Raw genomic sequence first — 19,296 nt, forward strand, 5'->3', positions numbered from 1 at the left:
CCAAACATCAATTTTAGTTTCATCAAACCACAGGGCATGTCTTCAAAAATTATGGTCTTTTGTCACTGTGTAATTAATCTGTAATTAGTTAGTCTTTCCAATGTTGCTGTCAGAGTAATGGTTTGTTCCTCTCTGAGGGACCTTTCAGCCCATGTTGGGACAGGACTTGTTTCACTGTGGATAATGACACTCTGACCAGCTTCAGCAGCATCTTTACAAGGTGTTTTACTTTTGTTTTTGGGGTTGATCCGTGCAGTTTATTGTTTTCTTTAATAGTAATCCAAACAGCTGAATAAACTCTCTGTCAGAGAGGTGATCAGTAGTTGGACTCTGAACCCCTCGTGTTCATGCAGATTTGAAGGCTCTTATTTTGAAGGCACATATGGTTGGTTTTCCTGGGATTAATGGACGCGAGTCTCCGCTGACCCTCCGGATTAATCTGGTTCCATATGACCGGGCTTCCATCCGCAGCAGAGTCCACACACATGCCACAGACCCCCCAGGGAACCGGAGCCAGAGCCGGTCCTGACAGGAACACAAAGGAAAGGCAGAGAAACCAGCTGCAGCGGGACGGGGCAGCGAACACTCCGGGGAGGGGGTTTTAACCTCTCCACCCCCTCTTCTCCGTCTGGTTTTCGAATCGTGGACTTTCTTTAAACATGCACCTCCTGGGATTGTGTCTGCTCCTGGTCTCTCTGCTGAACAGGAACCGAGCCAGCGACTACCCTGGATACTCCGAGGAGGAGCAGATGGACGAACCGGTGAGTCTGGTCGAGTCTGGTCCCGGACCAGCTGAGACCTTCTCACATTCCAGGACAATCCCTGTCCCCTCTGTCCCCTCAGTCCCCTACCAGCTTTCCGGGGTGTAAAATCCGACTTCATGTCGGAACCCATGTGTATGCTGGCCACGGGGAAATACTGTATTTACATTCATTCATTAATCAATATTTACAGTGATTTTTATCACAGGAAATAAAAATGAATGAATGAAAATAACTAACTAACTAAATAAATAGATAAATGTTTTGTGAAAGAACTGCACTTGTTTCAGATCACTGGAAACTTTTTTTGAACGTCAGCTGTGCATTCTTCATCATTCTTGTGCATTCTGAACATTAAAGTAACACTGAGACAGTTCCAGTCAGTTGGATCAAAGTTTCCTTTGAGAGGAGAACCAACCCCACATGTGGACTAACCCACATCATGTAAACCAACTTACACCCTGTAGACAAACCAATATCATACAGACTAACCCACATCACATAGACTGACCTGATAATGTGGACTAATCAACATCACATGGACTAACAAATCATGTAGACTAACATCATTTTGTAGTTTAACCTAAAGTATAGACTAACCTAAAGCATACACTAACCTCATCATGTAGACCAGTGGTTCCCAAAGATTTTCCTCTGGGCCCCCTATGGATTACAAAAAAACCCCCCCCCAAAAAAAAAAAAAAAAAAAAATGAACTGGGCACACACATTGTTCAACCAGACATAAACATATACACATATTTTGTTTTCAAACTCCACTGAAGTTTATTTCACACTTCACGTTGCAACAAAACAAACTACAAACCATCTTTACAGTGAAACACTTTTGTGTAACTGTTTTTTTTTTTTTTTATTCATCCATACTGCTTCCCACGCCCCCCCCTGCAATGGCACTGTGCCCCCCTTAGGTGGCACGCCCCACACTTTGGGAACCACTAATGTAGATTAACCCACATCGTCCAGAGCGACGTATATCATGTAGAATAACCTATCTAATGTAGACTAACTTATATCACATAGACTAACCTCTGACAGAGTATCATCATCATGTGGACTAACATAAATTATGTAGACTAACCTGCATCTTAGACTAACCCACACCATTCAGAGCAACATGCATCATGTAGAATAACCTAGAAAATGTAGACTAACTTATATCACATAGACTAACCTACATTATTGTAGATTTGTGAAGAATATCACTCAGTGTTGGTTTACTGAAGAAAATAATCCATACATCCTACTAACAGAGTTGTTTCATTTCACTGAGTCTGAATCCCATTTGATTCCTTAATGATGTAGTTTGTTAGAAGCAGGTTGAGAATATAAAGCTTTGGATAATTAAATTCTCCTGATTACATTAGGGTGAGGTGCACCTCTTTACCCCTGGTCCACAAACTGAGACAGAGCCCAGCATTTTGATTGGTGGGCGCTGCCTGACAGATGTTTACTGATTCTTGTTTTACATGCTGTTACTGTGAAGAAAGCAGTGAAGGCTCTCATCATACGGGCTGTGTTTGATGTTAGTCAGACAGAGTACACGTCCTGAGTGCAGGTAAACCTGTCACTGGCTTTACTGCATTTAACTTTCGTTTGGAATGAAGTGTGTAACATTATCGGCTTCTGATGCTGGATCTTAATATCAGGTTGGTTCTGATTTGGTGCTGAAGTGCACAGTTGTGTGGGCCCTGAAACAAGTTAATGTGCTGACTACAGACTTTGTGGTGAGCAGAGCTAAACAATTTTACTTGAATAATTTGACATTTTCAATTTGCATTAATTTGTTTTTGTTATTTGAGGTTTGTTTACGCATTATTTTAAACGAAGTGCAAAGTTTTGATTTGGGTTTGAATGTTGAAATGATGAAGTCAAGATATGTTATCATTTTTGTGTTTTGTTTGTTATTGTGGGTCGAGCACGAGACCTTTTTGTGAGCAGCATTGTTTTATTAGATAGCAAATAATTGCTCTCAATAACTGAACTAAATCAGTCTTTTGTTTTGTTGTATTGTATTCCATTGAATCTCATATTTAAGTTCACTGTATCCTGGTTAAAGGTGTGAATAAAGGCTGAGTTGTATTGTTATTAATGACTCAATTTTGGATTGATTAAAGGCTAAATTGTATTAAGATTAAAATTTTATTTGTGTTCTCATACTGCATTTAAAGGCTAAATGATGTGGTTAAAACCTGAATTGGATCATGATAAATTCTGTTGTGGTTCAAAGTTGAAATGTATGGTGGTTGAAAGCCACCCAATAAAGCTGAAAGTTTAGTTTCACCTTTTCTGCTTATAGTAAAATGTGAGCTAACCTCCAATAAAGGCTTGGGGTTCATTAGTGGACTGCTGCATCACGGGCATTTTTATTTGATGGAATGCATCAACAAACAAATAATTGAGCTGCATTACTCAAGAAATTAGATGAGAGAAGGAAACCGAGCACAAAAATCTCTCAGTGAGGGAGGTGGCTGGGGCCAAATCTAACAGAGAAAAGAACCAATAAAGACAGGTGTCACTGTGTGTGTGTGTGTTTTTGTTACCTTCTTAGGACCTTTTCTTTCAGTCATGCCTACCTTGTCAGGACCACTAGTCCTTTTGGGGTCCATATCCCAGTCCTAATATGGTGGAGTGCCATTTTTTTGGTTAGGAGTTAGGCTTAGAGGTAAAGTGTGAATTGAGATTAGGTTAGAGTTAAGTATGTCATGGTATTGGCTAGGTTTAGGGAAAGGGTTAGGGTTAGGGTACAGAAATGAATAGAATTCAGTTCATGCTTAAAAAAGAATAGAAATACAAATGTGTGTGTGTGTGTGGGGGGGGGGGGGGTGATATCAGGACTGCAGCAGTAATAGAATCATCTTAGATCAGGGCTACTCAACTTTAGTTGCAAGTGGGCCAAATATAAAAAATATATTGGGGATTTGAGGGCCACAGGCAATAATTATTGCACGCTATCAAGTGTCAAATGCAGACAAGTATGTTTTTGCTCATGTCTGTGTGTGTTCATGTGTTTGTCTGTTAGCAAAATATGTTATGAACCACTGGACGGGTTTTATTGAAACTTACAGAAAGTAATCATTGGATGCACATCTACAACTGATTAACTATTGGAGTAAATCTGATTCAAGATGGCTGCCACAGCCAACTAGCCTTAAAAAAATACGAAACATGAACAGCAGCGTTCTGGATCAGGTGCAGCTGTCTGATTGAGTTTTTAGGCAGACCTGTGAAGACACTGTTGCAGTAATCAATGTGACTAAAGATAAACACAGGGATGAGTTTCTCTAGAGCTTGCTGGGACATTAGTTCTTTAATTCTGGAAATGTTCTCCATGTGATAAAAGGCTGACTTTGTAACTGTTTTTATGTGGCTCTGAAGGTTCAGGTCTGAGTCCATCACCACACCCAGATTTCAGGCCTGATCACTAGTTTCTAGCTGTAATAACTGAAGCTGCGCGCTGACTCTGGATCGTTCCTCTTTAGGTCCAAAGATAAATACTTCAGTCTTGTTTCTGTTCAGCTGGAGGAAGTTATGGCACATCCACACATTGATTTGTTCTAAGCATCTGTTCAGTGCTAGGATAGGTTCAGAGTCACCTGGTGACATTGTAATGTAGAGCTGTGTATCATCTGTGTAGTTATGGTAACTAACCACAGATCACTTCTCAGTACCTTTGCTTTCTGGCTGATGTTTTGGTCACTTTTGATTGTTGGTGGTGCTTTCACACTCGTGGTAGCATGAGGCGGACTCTACAACCCACACAAGGGGCTCAGGTAGTGCAGCTCATCCAGGATGGCACATCAATGTGAGCTGTGGCAAGAAGGTTTGCTGTGTCTGTCAGAGGCTGGAGACGCCATGGACAGTGATCTGGTGCCTGCAACATCCTTCAGCATGACCAGTTTGGCAGTGGGTCAGTTTCGGGTCAGTTTCGGCCCAGTTTCGGTGCCCCCCCCCCCACACACACACACACACACACACACACCACACACACGCACTCCCCAACCAAAAAAAGATCTCCAGTCAGCCTCGTGAATGAACACATGCCTCATTTTTTCATCATGATCATTTTTCCTGTTTCTAATTTTTTTAACTTGTCTTCTGTGTTTTCATTGGCTTTATATTTTTAGTTAAACAAACAAGTTCTGAACAATTATTGCTTCATACATGAGAGTAAGCCCTTTTGACCTAATGATCCCACTCCTTAGAACATTTCAAAATGCCATTTGTGTTGATTATTATTGCTGCACTGTAATGCCTTTGTAGAAAATAATATGAAAGGGGGTTTACCACTCATTTCAACATTGTGGGTAAAGGCCAAATCTGCAAATACAACCTAAATTGGTCCTTTTCATTTTTACTGGTAATTTACTGACCATCATAATGAAAATGATTATCTGTCTGATAATAAAAAAGATCTGAAACAACAAAATGTTGAAAACAGCAGCATTATTCAGTAACTTCGTATGTTTTCAGATGTAAACTTCAAATAAAATTTTAATGTTATTTTACTTTTTCATCTTAAATAACACTACAAGTCTTTTGCGTTTCTCTATGTTTAATCCCTTTTAAAAATCTGAGTTTTCCCTTTTTATTTAAAATTTTCGTTGTTATTTTGGCAGTCTGAGCCAGTCCTAAAATCTGTTGGGAACGTCTGGCAGAGTCTCCTGTTAGGCAGAGCTTTAACTTCCACCTCTGGCAGAACTTTGAACATGTTCCGGGGGAGGTGGGGGACATTGAGCCCAAGTGGGTCATGTTCCGTGCCTCCATTGTTGAGGCGGCTTATCGGAGCTGTGGCCGCAAGGTAGTTGGTGCCTGTCGTGGCGGCAACCCTCGAACCCGCTGGTGGACACTGGCAGTGAGGGATGCCCTCTGGCTGTCAGGCTAAAGAAGGAGTCCTATCGGGCCTTCTTGGCCTGTGGGACTCCAGAAGCAGCTTATGGGTACTGGCAGTCCAAACTTGGGTGGTCGGTGAGGCAAAAACTCGGGCATGGGAGGAGTTCAGAGAGTATCTTGGTGTTTTGTTCACGAATGAGGGAAAAATGGAACTGGAGATCTATGGGCGGATTGGTGCAGCGTCTGCAGTAACTATGTTTCTCGGCTGGCCTGGGAACGCCTTGGGATTCCTACGGAGAAGCTGGATCAAGTGACTGGGGAGAGGGAAGTCTGGGTTTCCCTGCTTAGGCTGCTACCCCTGCGACCCGACCCCGGATAAGCGGAAGAAGATGGATGAAATCATGATAAAGTTGAAGCTGAACTAAATAACAATTAGGAATCTAACAAACTAACAATATCTAAAAAATGAGCTAAGATAAACTAAATGAAGGAGACGGAGAGAAAAGTGGAATTCCCACAGTATCTTAGCCTTGTCATTCTCCATCACCTTAGGTGAAGTCGCCCACTTTGACTGTGGGACTTCCAGTCCATTCTCAGTAAAGATGTTCCTGTACACTATTTCAGCCACTTGGTTATGGCGTTCCATGTATGCTTTGCCTGCCTGCATCTTACATCCTACTATTATGTGCTGGACTGTCTCAGGGGCATCTTTACACAGCCTCCATCTTCGGTCCTATCTGGTATGATAGACCCTGGCCTCTATTGCTCTTGTGCTGCCATGATGAGTGCCTCTATGCTGTCCTTCAGTCCACTTCTAGGATTTGTTGATATATGGTCAGAAACTTGTGCCATCAGAAACTAAATTTGAATTGCTCAAACAGAATCTGTATTTGTGTAATTTGAAATCAAATCCATTGGTTTGAAAATGAATTTCACTAAATTTACACTAAATTTAATGGTTTGAAACTGAATTCATTTGCTTTGAAACTGTATTTTGTTGTAGTCAAAATTCAGTTTGAGTACTTTAATTTTTAGTTTGATAATTCAATTTCAATTCCAAAATTCAGTTTTTTGTGTCACACATTCGGGTCTTTGAGAAAGCCACAGAGTAATCCAACACAGATTGACAGATTTTACGTTTTACGTCAGTGAAACTTCTTTTATGGAAATGTAGGCATGGGGTTCAGTCCATACACATTATATATGTTTGATTACCGTATTTTCCTGGACTGTCAATGAATGGTCCATTTTCAAACTTTTGTCATATATAAGGCACACCGGACTATTAGGTGCGTGCACCTCCCAATTTTTGTAACTTTGCGTGGACTGCGCACGCCACGCTCCATTCAAAATGGATGATTTTGGTGCTCTAGTGGAGCTGGTTCGCCTGTATCAGCATTTATATGATCCCTCTATGAGAGATCACAAAGATAATCAAACGGTTCAAAACTCATGGAAGAACGCTGCACTGACTTAAGCGTCAAGTATAAATACCTACACCGCTTGCTCAGGTCCGAGCGTGGAGCCCCTTCAAAACTACAAAGCCTGACTATCACTGAGCCTTAAAGCTGCAAGAGGTGCAGCTTTGTAGTTTACCAAAGTCGTACTAAAACGTCACGACTTCTTACATGTATGAGGCGCTCCGGATTATAAGGTGCATTGTTGTTTTTTAAAAAAAATTGAAGGCTTTTAAATGCGCCTTATAGTCCGGAAAATACGGTACTACGTGGCTGTACATCTACAACTGACTAAGTTTTGGACTCAATCCAATTCAAGATGGCTGCCACAGCCAACTGACCTTAGCAAACACAAATTTCAGGAAATTTGCAGATATTCAACTAAAATTTGGTGCGGTAGTAGTTGAGCATTATCCCCAACATACACTCTGAACATAGTACCTCGTGAGACATTTTTGCTTAAAACATTTGCAGTAACTTTTTGTGGCAACCTTGTTTGTCTGTTAGCAGAATTACTAAGAAACCAGTGGATAGATTTCAATAAAACTCTCAGAATGCAATCCCTGAATATTCATCAAAAACTGATTCACTTTTAAACACCTGCAACTGATACTATTTTTAGCTACAGTGTGTGTGTGTGTGTGTGTGTGTGTGTGTGTGTGTGTGTGTGTGTGTGTGTGGTGTTGGTGGGGGGAGACCTTTTGAAGTTGAACAGAGCTGAAAAATGGTCAGGCTGCATCATTATTTATTTGGAAATATACTTTAAGTACGACGTTTCTTTTTGAATATCACACCCCTTTGAGAGACTTTCTTGGTTCCTGCTGCTTGTCTTTGAATGTTTGATTTGCCTTCTGTCTAAATATTTGCTGGGTCTTTTCAGGCACACACTGCCATGCTTATCAGTGCTGTTCTTATCTGACCCTTTGAACTACAGTGTTTTTCACTTTGTTGGCCAGCAGCTCTCCAACCTATTACTGCCTTCAGCTTTAGAGGTTGGTCTGATGAGGCTCTGAAAACTACAGATTATACTCTAAGAACTTATTACAAGTGTATCATTCTGGTTGCTTTTATTTGATTTGTTTGTCTAAGCACTTTCTGTTCATCTGTGTCGTTATTGGGACAAATGAAAGCTAACAGTTGTCAAGAAATCCTTCAGGCATGTGAAGCACTGGGACAAAGACTAAAACATGCTTTTGGTGGGAGACTGCAAGAAAAGAATTTTATCTTTTTGGCCCTGACCACACAGGAACATTTTTTGTTTTTTGTGATGTTTTAGACTTGCGTCAACACGGAAACTGCATTTTAGAACCCCCTAATGTACATTTTCAAAAACTGTGTTCCTGAGTAAAACAAATTTTGAAATGTCACTATTGTGGTTTTGTGTGGACAGCCTAAAGTAAGCCTAAGCTTTTGAAAACTATGATGTCATAGACCCACTTCTACCCTAATCTATGACCCCAAATATGACACCTGCATTAACAATGACAGCTTCTGTTTGTGCTACAAATGCTAGTTTTTTATATGCAGTAAACCCCTTGTACACCGTTTTACGTCAATGAAAATATAAGGCTGATTAACATTAATATTGCCTTCAGAACAGAGCAAATAACCCTTTGGTTTACTTTGAATAATCTAAAGCCAAAAAGACTTTTATCGCTTTGTTAATTTGTCAACAATACAATAACAAACTTTGCACAAAAAGATTTAAAATTTACATAAAGTATACATGTATAAAAGGTGGGAAACAAAAGCAGTTTTAAAAGTTCAACAATTGTGTATAAAAAAATTAGATATTAACTATGAAATAATATTACATTATTTAAATATTTAGTATAGCAGATTAACCTTCCTTTGGCCTTTGGGTCAAATTGATCCAAAGTTACAAGTGCTTCTCTATCTCTCTATCTCTCACTTTTTTGGGCTTCAGGAGGGTTAAACATGGTTTAACCATCGTGAGGAAAACTCTTCCCTCCAGCTGTTCCTCACCAGATACTGGGCCTGAAATCAACTCATTATTGGCAAGAAGTTTATGTTGGTGATATTAATGATTCATATAGTGCATTTTTAGATACATTTTTGTTGTTGTTTACTCAATATTGTCCTCAAACAGAACTTAGACAAAAGACAAGCTTGCATATCCTGTTGCAAGTAATGGCCTTCTTTGTTCTATTCAATCTTTTTTTTTTAAATTAAGACAAGAACGAGGGTTCAGTAATTAACAAGGGTTAATTATATTTAAAAATTGTCCAAGCAGAGCTAATGTTAAATACAGATGTTTTTCAGTTAAATTACGCAATGATTGAAGTGATGAGTTGAAAACTAAGAAATAAGTATTTGGGTTTAAGTTTAGGTGTATTATGGGTTACATTGTTGGCTGATTTCTGTTGTGAAGATTGGGGAAGTCGTTTACTGAGGTATTTACTCATTTATTTTGGGTTGAGCTTCTCTTTGATGTATGCTAACTTGTTTTCTATTGTTATGTTATTCTTTTTATTTTGGACATTTAAATCAGTCTATTTTTTTAATTATAGATTTATTTTAGGTAATAAACATGTGAGAGGGGTGGGCTCCTATAAGCTGCACCTGCAGCCTTTCTTGTTTTACAAAGTGCTTGTAATACTTATTTATTTTAGACTTTGCCTATCAGTACATTTGGTATTTGTCTAATTTCTTTTATTTTGTTTTCTCTTAATTTTGTTATTGTTTGTTTTCACATACTGTGTTTTTATTGTGTTATTTGCAGATTAAAATAAAGTTTGAAATAATAAAAAGTTGCTACACCACATATTTGGACTGACACAGCTCCCTGTCAACACTTACTATCCTCCACAAAGTGCTCTTGTAATTTAATGAGACACAAAGTAGAAGTTTTATTTCATCATCAGCTCACAAACTGGATATGGTTCTTGATCTAGCATTCACCTTTACTGACTTTTTCTTCTTGTTGTACCTGTAGACTGTACATGCAAACTAGGGTTGGCTGCAGAAGAGTACTTGACCATAAAGTGTTCCACATACTGTTTGGCAAACTCTAGTAGAGATTTAATCTGAGTTTTCTTCAACACTGTCTTTCTCTTGGCCTCTACTATAAAGCTTAGACTAATGAAGAATTTGGTCAACAGTTGTTGACCAGGTTCTCCTTCAGACTCCTTCCGAGTGCTCACAGGTGTCTTGGATGCCTCTCTCACTGTTCTCCTTCTTCGTGGTCACTTTGTGAGGACAGCCTGCTCTTAGTAGATTTACACATGTCCCATATTCCTTCCATTTCTTGCTGATAGGTTTAACAGAACTCCTGGGGATATTTAGGGCCTTGGAAATCCTTTTGTACTCGTCCCCTAAGTTTTACTTTTCAATAATCTTTTCTCTGAGTTGAATTAGGACACCATAGAGGGGGTGAATATTTATGCAGTCACTTATTTTACTTTGTATGTTTTTATTTAATTGGTATTACACTGAAAAATGTTGATTTCACTTTGATATTGAAGGTTTTAAATTAACCATGATTGATTTATGAGAGCAATAAAAGCATTAAACATCCATACTTTTCATAGGCTCTGTAAATCCCACAGTTTGTTTTCCTATAGTAGTTTTAGCCAGACATAGCCTATGGAATGGGAAAGTACTTTATTGGGAATACTTAATCTCTAACTGTGTGTGAATGGTGTTGCACATTCTATCACTTTCTGTCTGTCTCGCTTTTGTTCTGTCTGTCTCTCACCCAGATTTCCCAATCCTCTGGAGTCTGCTGAAGAATGTTGTGTGAAATCAACAATCATTTTGTGTGAGTTTATTTTTTTTCTTTGTGTTGCTTCCAGCTCAGTCTCATTTCTTACTGCTGAGATAAGAACCCCTTGATGTAACTGTATTTAGCTCAAACATTTAGAGTTCCTTGGTTACCTTAATGAAAACATTTCACTGTGCTAATAAAGTTTTGATACTGGGTGAATTACGTGAGAGTTGGGAAATGTAAGTCAAGTCAGTCCAGCTTATTTGTATAGCACATTTCAGCAACAAGGCAGATCAAAGTGCTTTACATGATAAAAACACAAAAATAAAAAGTCATAAAAACAACATACAAAAACAACAACATACAGTCACCAACCCTAACCCTAAACCAGGAGCAAATGTCACATTTTGTTGAGTGTCATCATCAGAATCATCAGTACACATCAAATATGTTGGTCAATGTTCCATTTATTATGATTCAAAAGCAACTCTAAACAGGTGAGTTTTTAGCCTTGATTTAAAGGAACTCAGTGTTTCAGCTGTTTTGCAGTTTTCTGGAAGTTTGTTCCAGATTTGTGGTGCATAGAAGCTGAATGCTGCTTCTCCATGTTTGGTTCTGGTTCTGGGAATGCAGAGTAGACCAGAACAAGAAGACCTGAGTGGTCTGGAAGGTTGATACAACAACAGCAGATCTTTAACCTATTGTGGTGCTGAGCCATTCAGTGATTTCTCTGAGATACATGGAGCCAGTGTAAGGAGTTTAGAACTGGGGTGATGTGCTCTATCTTCCTGGTCTTAGTGAGAACACGAGCAGCAGCGTTCTGGATCAGCTGCAGCTGTCTGATTGACTTTTTAGGCAGACCTGTGAAAACACTGTTGCAGCAATCATTGCAACTAAAGATAAATGTGTGGATGAGTTTCTCTAGATCTTGCTGGGACATTAGTCCTTTAATCCTGGAATGTAACAATGTAACAATATAACATGAATGAAAGCATGATAATCAAACACTGCTGAGTACTTGAGTACTGGAAAGCTTCTGAGTTTGGTTCTGTTATCTGGATCCTTGTTTTAATCCTTTGTTTTAAGAAACAAAGGATTTCAAGCTTTTTTCAAGCTTTGATCAGAGCTTGGACAGATTTCGAACCAGCACAATCACTGTTTTGAGTGATGAATCAACAAGTACAGACTAATTTAATTATTTTCCTTATTTATTTAATATTTTTTATAAGAAGAACAGATTCTCAATTTAGACACTCAAACAACACAAGTTAGTGTGTGTATGCATCTTTTACATGTTTATGAATGGTGTTGTATGTGTTTTAGCAGATTTTTCTTTTTTAGTCACAAATGTAGGGGGCTCCCATTTAAAACATTTGGGCTCAAGTCCAGCCAGTTGTACAGTCATTATTGATAATAAGGTGCCACCCAGTGCCAAGCTGTTCCCGCTTTTAGTCTTGTTAATGCCGACCATAGACAGAAAACTCTCTCCACCAGTATCAGAGTGGGAAAGGACAAGAACAAGTCTGAAAATGGTGTATAGCCATTGAAATTGGTGCATACCATTCACCTCTGAAGAAAGTAAACCAATAAAGCCAAAATAGTAAGATTATATTTTGGTGTATTAACCTGGTGTGAGGGACCTCATTTGCAATGTGGACACGGAGTGAAGTGGGTCTCCTTTCGGGGTTCGCTGCACGAGGCTGCTGTGAGACTGAGCAGCTGTCAGTACTTGGAAAGTGGGAGAAGCTCCAGGCAGCACTCGCTGCACGCTGAGGACAGTAACTGCAGAATGATTGGTGATTTTGGTCACCAAAGTCTCCAATAACACAGAATAAAGTCGCTAGTCGCTTTGTTGGCTAGAGGGTCTGAAAACCAACTAAATATAGAGACACAGTCGCTAAGTTGGCAGCTCTGCAGCCGTGCCCCATTGTACTCCAGCTTGTGCAGGAAAAATTGCACTGCACATTGGTTTCTCTGCAAAAAAAAGGGCATGTGTGTATGTTTGTGTTTTAGCGTGAGACATAAAAAGTGTGCACTTCATGAAATGCACGTGTCTTATGGTCAATACATGCAACAGCATACATTCCATATGTTTTTTTAGGAAGTAGCTTAAGCATTTTTTGTGCTGCTATTTGAACAATTCATATCTCAAAATGTTCAGCTCATTCAGCCCGTTTGGTCTCGTGCAATTTATACTTTTTGAAATATTCAGCTTTTTTGGCTGTTTTTGTTCTCATAGAAAATGAATGGAGCCCTTTTCATCTCTTTTGCATTTTGCTTTCAATTATAGCATTTTAATGCTATAATTACTATTGCTAATTCAAATTCTGCCCTGCTAATTCAAATTTTTTTAGGAAGTGACTTCAGCATTTTTTGTGCTATTTGAACAATTAATATTTCAAAATGTTCAGCTCATTCAGCCCTACTCATTTGAATTTGCACACTGCTAATGCTAATTCTGTCCTGTTCTTTTTAATACTGCCCTGCCAATCCTAACAGGCATTGTGCTAGGAATGTTTCTCTGCTAATGCTATTTCTGCCCTGCCAGTGCTAATTGTACCCTGCTTTTTGTTAGCATTTGACCCTGTTAGTGTTAATTCTGCCCTGGTTTAGCTAATTCTGCCTTCAAAAAGCTAAATCTACCCTGCTAGTGCTAATTACGTCCTGCCAATACTAATTTTACCCTGGTTATTAGTTGTATTCTCCTTGCTAATGCAAATTCTGCTTTGATAATGCAAATTCGACTATTTCTACACATGCTATTGTTAATTTTACTTATGCTAGTCTTACGAAGACCAATTCTGCCTTGCTTTTTGTGAAAGTTTCACTACTTTTGGATTTTAGCTAGTGACCTGCCAACCACCATCCAGATTTGGGCGGGACAGTCCCAGAACTCTCCCTCACCACTCCCTATCCCAACTCCCTCATAATGGGAGAACAGGACATCCAAATGTCCCACATTTGACAAGTGCACACACTGCTGTTCACACTCGAGCCCTGTGGTTAGTGGAAATGTGAGACAAAAAAACAATTCTAACAGTAGCGCAAAGAAGAACACAGTCATGTGTAAATTGTGCCTAAAGGAGTTTTCTCATCACTGCAGTCAAAACAAACTCATGGTGCTCAGTGTGTAAAAAAAGCAAGAAACAAATTTTTATTGACATTTTTAGAAAGTAGTAACTGTGTGTACATTTAAAACTGATTATCTTTTAGTGTCAACTTCAAGCAAGATGGCCACCACAACTACCGTGGCAAACACAAAAATGGCTATAAGCCGATTTATAGATAATAAAACACCAAATTAGGTTTGGTGCTGAAAATCATCCACTGCATATGCTCTGTCTGCCAAGAGGTCCCTTAGTTTCTTCTATAACGCTGCTGTTTTATATGTCCTTATACATGCCTTTGGTCTTTTTATATTGCCTTATGCGTCCTTATGTCATTTTTGTCTGTTTTTGTCTTCTTTCTATGCATCCTGTGTCTCTTTATTTTTATACTTTTTGTCTTTTACACTCTCCTTCTTCTCGCTACTTCAAAACATCTTTTGATGTATTTTTTCTGCTACATCTTATTTCTTCTTCTACTTGTTCTTTTTTGTTTTGGTTGTCTGTGCTTCTTTCTTTAAATTTTCAACAAACAATTACGTATTGTTCAGCTAAAATTCAACTTTTACAGCTTTTTCAGAAAATATCACATCTTTAAACTATTTTGTACTAAAATGTCAACTGTTCAAACTCCACTATTATTAACAGTTTAGTGACTGAAGAATTTCAAATAAGCTTTAGCTTCTTCAGCACCTTTTAACAAAATTAGTCAATACTCAGCATTCACACTGCAAATTTCTGGAGTTTACATTGATGTCTGGTCCATTTTTTTTTTCAGTCAGTTACTACTTAAAATAACTGAAACTCAGTTAAACTGATCCAGAGTCAGTTTCTCTGTATCAGTAAGAAACAAGGGAAAAGACATCAAAACACTGGCTGAAGAAGAAATAAGAATTGTAAGAAAAATACGTCTAATAAACAGCTTCTCAGGGTTTCCCCCAGTGTATTATAAGCCTGGTGGCCTGCCAGGCTAAGCACCGCTTGTTTATTATAAATACGTCATTTTTATACACGTTTTTTTCCACCCACACCCCCAAAACCGCTGCTTTTATCTACCTCACAGCGTGAGGGTGCGCGTACCAACAGTGATGCAATCGCGCTGTCTCTGCCCCTGCGCGAAGGTCCCGCGTGGTGTCACGTCATGCACCTTTTGTAACTTGAGGCAGACCGTTCATGCCGCGCTCTGTTCAAAATGGACGATTTCGCTGCTCTAGCGGAGCTGGTTTGCCTGGTCCACGCGCTGTTCACAGAGCCCTCTAATGAACTCTAATGAGCCCTGAGACAGAGCCTCCTTCAGCTCCTGCTGGAGTTAGCATATTGTCAGAGCCGCAGCAATAAACACAGATCAAGCAGGTTTAACCAAAAATGGTTAGTTGAGCCGAAATTCAGTAGCTTTACAAGACCAAATATGGTAAGCATGTTTTGTACTTAGAAAAATATTAATATGATGCGTGCTAATTTGTTCATGTTTACCAGGAAAATGATGCTATTAAATTCAGCATTAGATATGTTTTATTTTGTTACATGTAGTGATCCAACATGCAGCCTGTGCCACAAAAAGCACAGTACAGTACAGCATCTCTGTTTTTCAGAGTTCTCTGTTGTTATTCATTGGCCTGGAAGTGAGACGTGTGTTGGTGCTTTGTTTGCACTTTTTCATTTATGTTAATTTAAAAAGTTATTTGCAAGCTGCCAGTAAACACCAGAAGAAGAAGAAGAGGAAGAAGCAGAAGAAGAAGAAGCCGTGTGGAGGTATTTCAAAGTGATTGAGCAGAAGAGAGCCCTGGGAATATATGGATCTGAGCCTGAGCTTCCCTGACAATCTCACTGCTCAGTCACTGGAATGAGGATGAAGGGAGCAGAGTGGGAGTCATGACCTGGGAAAACCAAGCCAGCAAACCATCCAGCTGGGCTAATCGCTGCCATCATTCTATATCAATCTGAGGAGAGGGGACAAAATAGAAAAAAAGTGGATATGGCCAAAACTGACTGTGGTTATTAGTCTTCCACCAGGGGTCTTTTATGAGCCTGAAAAGCTGCTTAACATGCTGAAAATGCTCACAAACCATAAAAATTACTGTTCAATGGGATGTTCACATTTTAGGGAGGCTGGGGTGGCTTTAGAACAAACTTTTTTAATTTCTGTTATTTTTAATTTTAAAAATGTGTAAAAATACAAACCACAGCAATTAACATCGAAGGAGCAAGTTTAACCAAAAATGGTTAGTTGAGCTGAAATTCAGCAGGTGGCTTTACAAGACCGAATATGGTAAGCATGTTTTGTACTTAGTTAAAATATTAATATGAGGTGTGCTAATTTGCCTTTGTTTAACAGTAAAATTATGCTATTAAATTTAGCATTAGATATGCTTTGTTTTATTGTTACATGTAGAGATCCAACATGCAGCCTGTGCCACAAACAGTACAGTACAGCATCTGTCTGTTTTTCAGAGTTCTCTGTTGTTATTCATTGGCCTGGAAGTGAGACGTGTGTTGGCGGTTTATGTTAATTTAATTTATTTGTAAATGTGACTTAAATTAGGATTCAAATCAGGAACTGGAGACTCTTCACACTGGAGTTTGATAGAAATCACATTTAGAATGTATTGTGAACGACCACATAAATAATTTGAATTTGAGTAAAAATTGGAAAAATTGGAATTGAGTATTAAGACCTGCAGTATAAACATAGCCTTGGTTAATAACCATTTGTTGTTTTTCATTTAGAACAATTTTTCACTTTAGTTCACTGGTTTCAATTATTTATTCCAGAATTTTAACCTGTAAGTAAATGTGCAAATCAAACTAAAAACTGAAAAAGCTGTTGTGCACCCTGAGTTTTTCAGAGCACATCTAGTCCATCTACTTTTAGTCCAAGCTGCTATTAGACATGTCCTTCAAGTCCAACTTGATTTAAGAGGGAGTCTGACAACAGTTCAGCCTGTCTTTTCATTTTATTGTTTGGGTGGCCTTCACACAGGATGACGACCCACAAACACGTTTTTCCTGCTATTTTCTGCATCTCTGAGACGCTCTCTCTCCTGCACTCTCACCACACTCTAGAAGCCAACAACATGTTCCCACAGTAAAAACCAAAGTTACCAACAGAGGTGGAAAGAGTACTGAAATAACACACTCAAGTAAAAGTACTATTACTCTGTTAAAATTTTACTGAAGTACAAGTAAAGTGAAGCTGTTTGCCTACTCCATGAGGAGTCACAAAATTATCTCTCATTCATGGAGTTAGGTGATGAAAATTGCATGATTTTGTTCTTGTAGCAGCTTGTACCGAACTTTTTCACTCAGGGGTTTAGGCCAAGTATAATGTGATTGTTCAGAAGTTGTTGTGGGCGTGATTATGCAGAAATGCCGGTGAGCTTTATTGGAGTCATTTTGTTTCTACTGCTCTGCTGAGAAGCAGCTGGCTGAGGCTGTTAGAATATACAGCTGTCTTTACAACTATTCCAGCAAAACTTATAAACCTATGTATGAACTTAAAAAGACCATGTGGAGACACAGGAGGCTCTTTGTGTATGTAGTGGTTGTGAGGAAGGGCACCTCGGCTAGGCAGAGTAGGGGCACGTTCCCTTTGTTCACTTATTATTGTGAACCATCAAATATGCAAACACAAAATGGTGTGTACTGTCTCAGTGTGTTTAATAAACACGTCTAGTCGAGGTAAGGGAAGTAGAAATTAGTACAAAGACAGGAGTGTTAAGAAGCCGGCTGGCCTCTAACGCTGTAGGAGGAGGGAAGAGCTTCCTGGGAGTTCTGAGCTGAGTGTCTCGTAGAGTATGGAAGGTGTGTGAAAACAAATGTCTTGCAATCCTGTGACCCTGAACTGACTCCTTGACATCTTATGGGTTATGCTACTCTAGTTAAGGTTAAAAGTAAGTCATTAAAATGTACTGAGTAAAAGTTAGTTACTTAAGCAGGAGTGGGTCTTTCCTCCTCCTGCTTAAGGGAACAAAAGTGTCTTAAAGACAGCTGTAAATAAAAAGCCAGGGTTTCCCCCAGCATTTTTTTAGCCTGGTGGCAGGCTAAGCTGCGCTTGTGTATCATAAATACGTCATTTTTTATACAGTAATAAACATGGAGTGAGCAGGTTTAACCAAAAATGGTTAGTTGAGCTGAAATTCGAATATGGTAAGCATGTTTTATGCTTAGTGAAAATATTATCCATGTTTAACAGTAAAATGATGCTATTATGTGGGCGGCAGTGGCTCAGTAGGTAGGGGTTTGTCCTGTAATTGGAGGGTTGCTGGTTCGAGCCCCACTCCGGCTGTCTCAGCCGTTGTGTCCTTGGGCAAGACACTTCACCCGCCCTGCCTACTGGTGGTGGTCAGAGGGCTCGGTGGCGCCGGTGTGATGGCGGCCTCACTTCTGTCAGCCCGCCGCAGGGCAGCTGTGACTACAATGTAGCTTACCACCATCAGTGTGTGAATGTGTGGATGAATGGGTGAATGATTGTAGTGTAAAGCGCTTTGGGGTCCTTGGACAAGATAAAGCGCTATATAAGTGCAAGCCATTTACCATTTGCAAGCCATCTATTAAATTCAGCGTTATATATGCACAGTACAGTACAGCATCTGTCTGTTTTTCAGAGTTCTCTGTTGTTATTCATTGGCCTGGAAGTGAGACGTATGTTGGTGCTTTGTTTGCACTTTTTCATTTATGTTAATTTATTTTATTTGTTAATGTGACTTAAATTAGGATTTAAATTAGGTGCAGTCAATTAGTATTTATTTTAATTGTATTTTTGTTTAAATAAGTATTTCAATAGTGCATTTTTGTAAAATTGTAGTTGTGTAAATATTTGGCACAAATACAATATCACTTAATAAATAGCCATATTTTCAACTTTCAGTCAACTTTAATAATTTTTTTAACTAAATCATGGTCGGCCGGCGATCAGCCAGCGTACGGTCACCTACCACTGGGCTTAGCCAACTCCAGAGTGGAAGAGTGTCCAACCCCTCCTGAGATGCCGTATGGTGGACCAGAATTGCCTCGAAGCTGTACGGAAGTCTTTCTCAATGGCCTCTCCTAACTCCTCCCATGCCCGAGTTTTTGCCTCAGCAACTATCAGAGCCGCATGCCGCTTGGACTGCCGGTACCCGTCAGCTGCTTCTGGAGTCCCACAGACCAAGAAGGCCTGATAGGACTCCTTCTTCAGCCTGACGGCATCCCTCACCGCCGGTGTCCACCAGCGGGTTTGAGGGTTGCCGCCATGACAGGCACCAACCACCTTGTGGCCACAGCTCCGATAAGCCGCCTCAACAATGGAGGCATGGNAACATGGCCCACTCGGACTCAATGTCCCCCGCCTCCCCCGGAACATGTTCGAAGTTCTCCCGGAGGTGGGAGTTAAAGCTCCGCCTAACAGGAGACTCTGCCA

The 19,296-nt window shown here is 39.6% G+C and overlaps 1 protein-coding gene across 1 annotated transcript in view; it reads left to right on the forward strand.

Moving 5' to 3' along the window:
* The first annotated feature begins 407 nt into the window (after positions 1 to 407).
* Positions 408 to 19,296, forward strand: part of vegfc (vascular endothelial growth factor c) — a 74,793-nt gene continuing 55,904 nt past the window's right edge. The window contains exon 1 of the mRNA XM_017439558.3: positions 408 to 761. Coding sequence (XP_017295047.1) covers positions 660 to 761 — 102 coding nt within the window. The 5' untranslated portion in view covers positions 408 to 659. The remainder of the gene's footprint in view (positions 762 to 19,296) is intronic.

The sequence above is a fragment of the Kryptolebias marmoratus genome, linkage group LG6 (assembly GCF_001649575.2).
Source record: "Kryptolebias marmoratus isolate JLee-2015 linkage group LG6, ASM164957v2, whole genome shotgun sequence".
Classification (NCBI taxonomy): domain Eukaryota; kingdom Metazoa; phylum Chordata; class Actinopteri; order Cyprinodontiformes; family Rivulidae; genus Kryptolebias; species Kryptolebias marmoratus.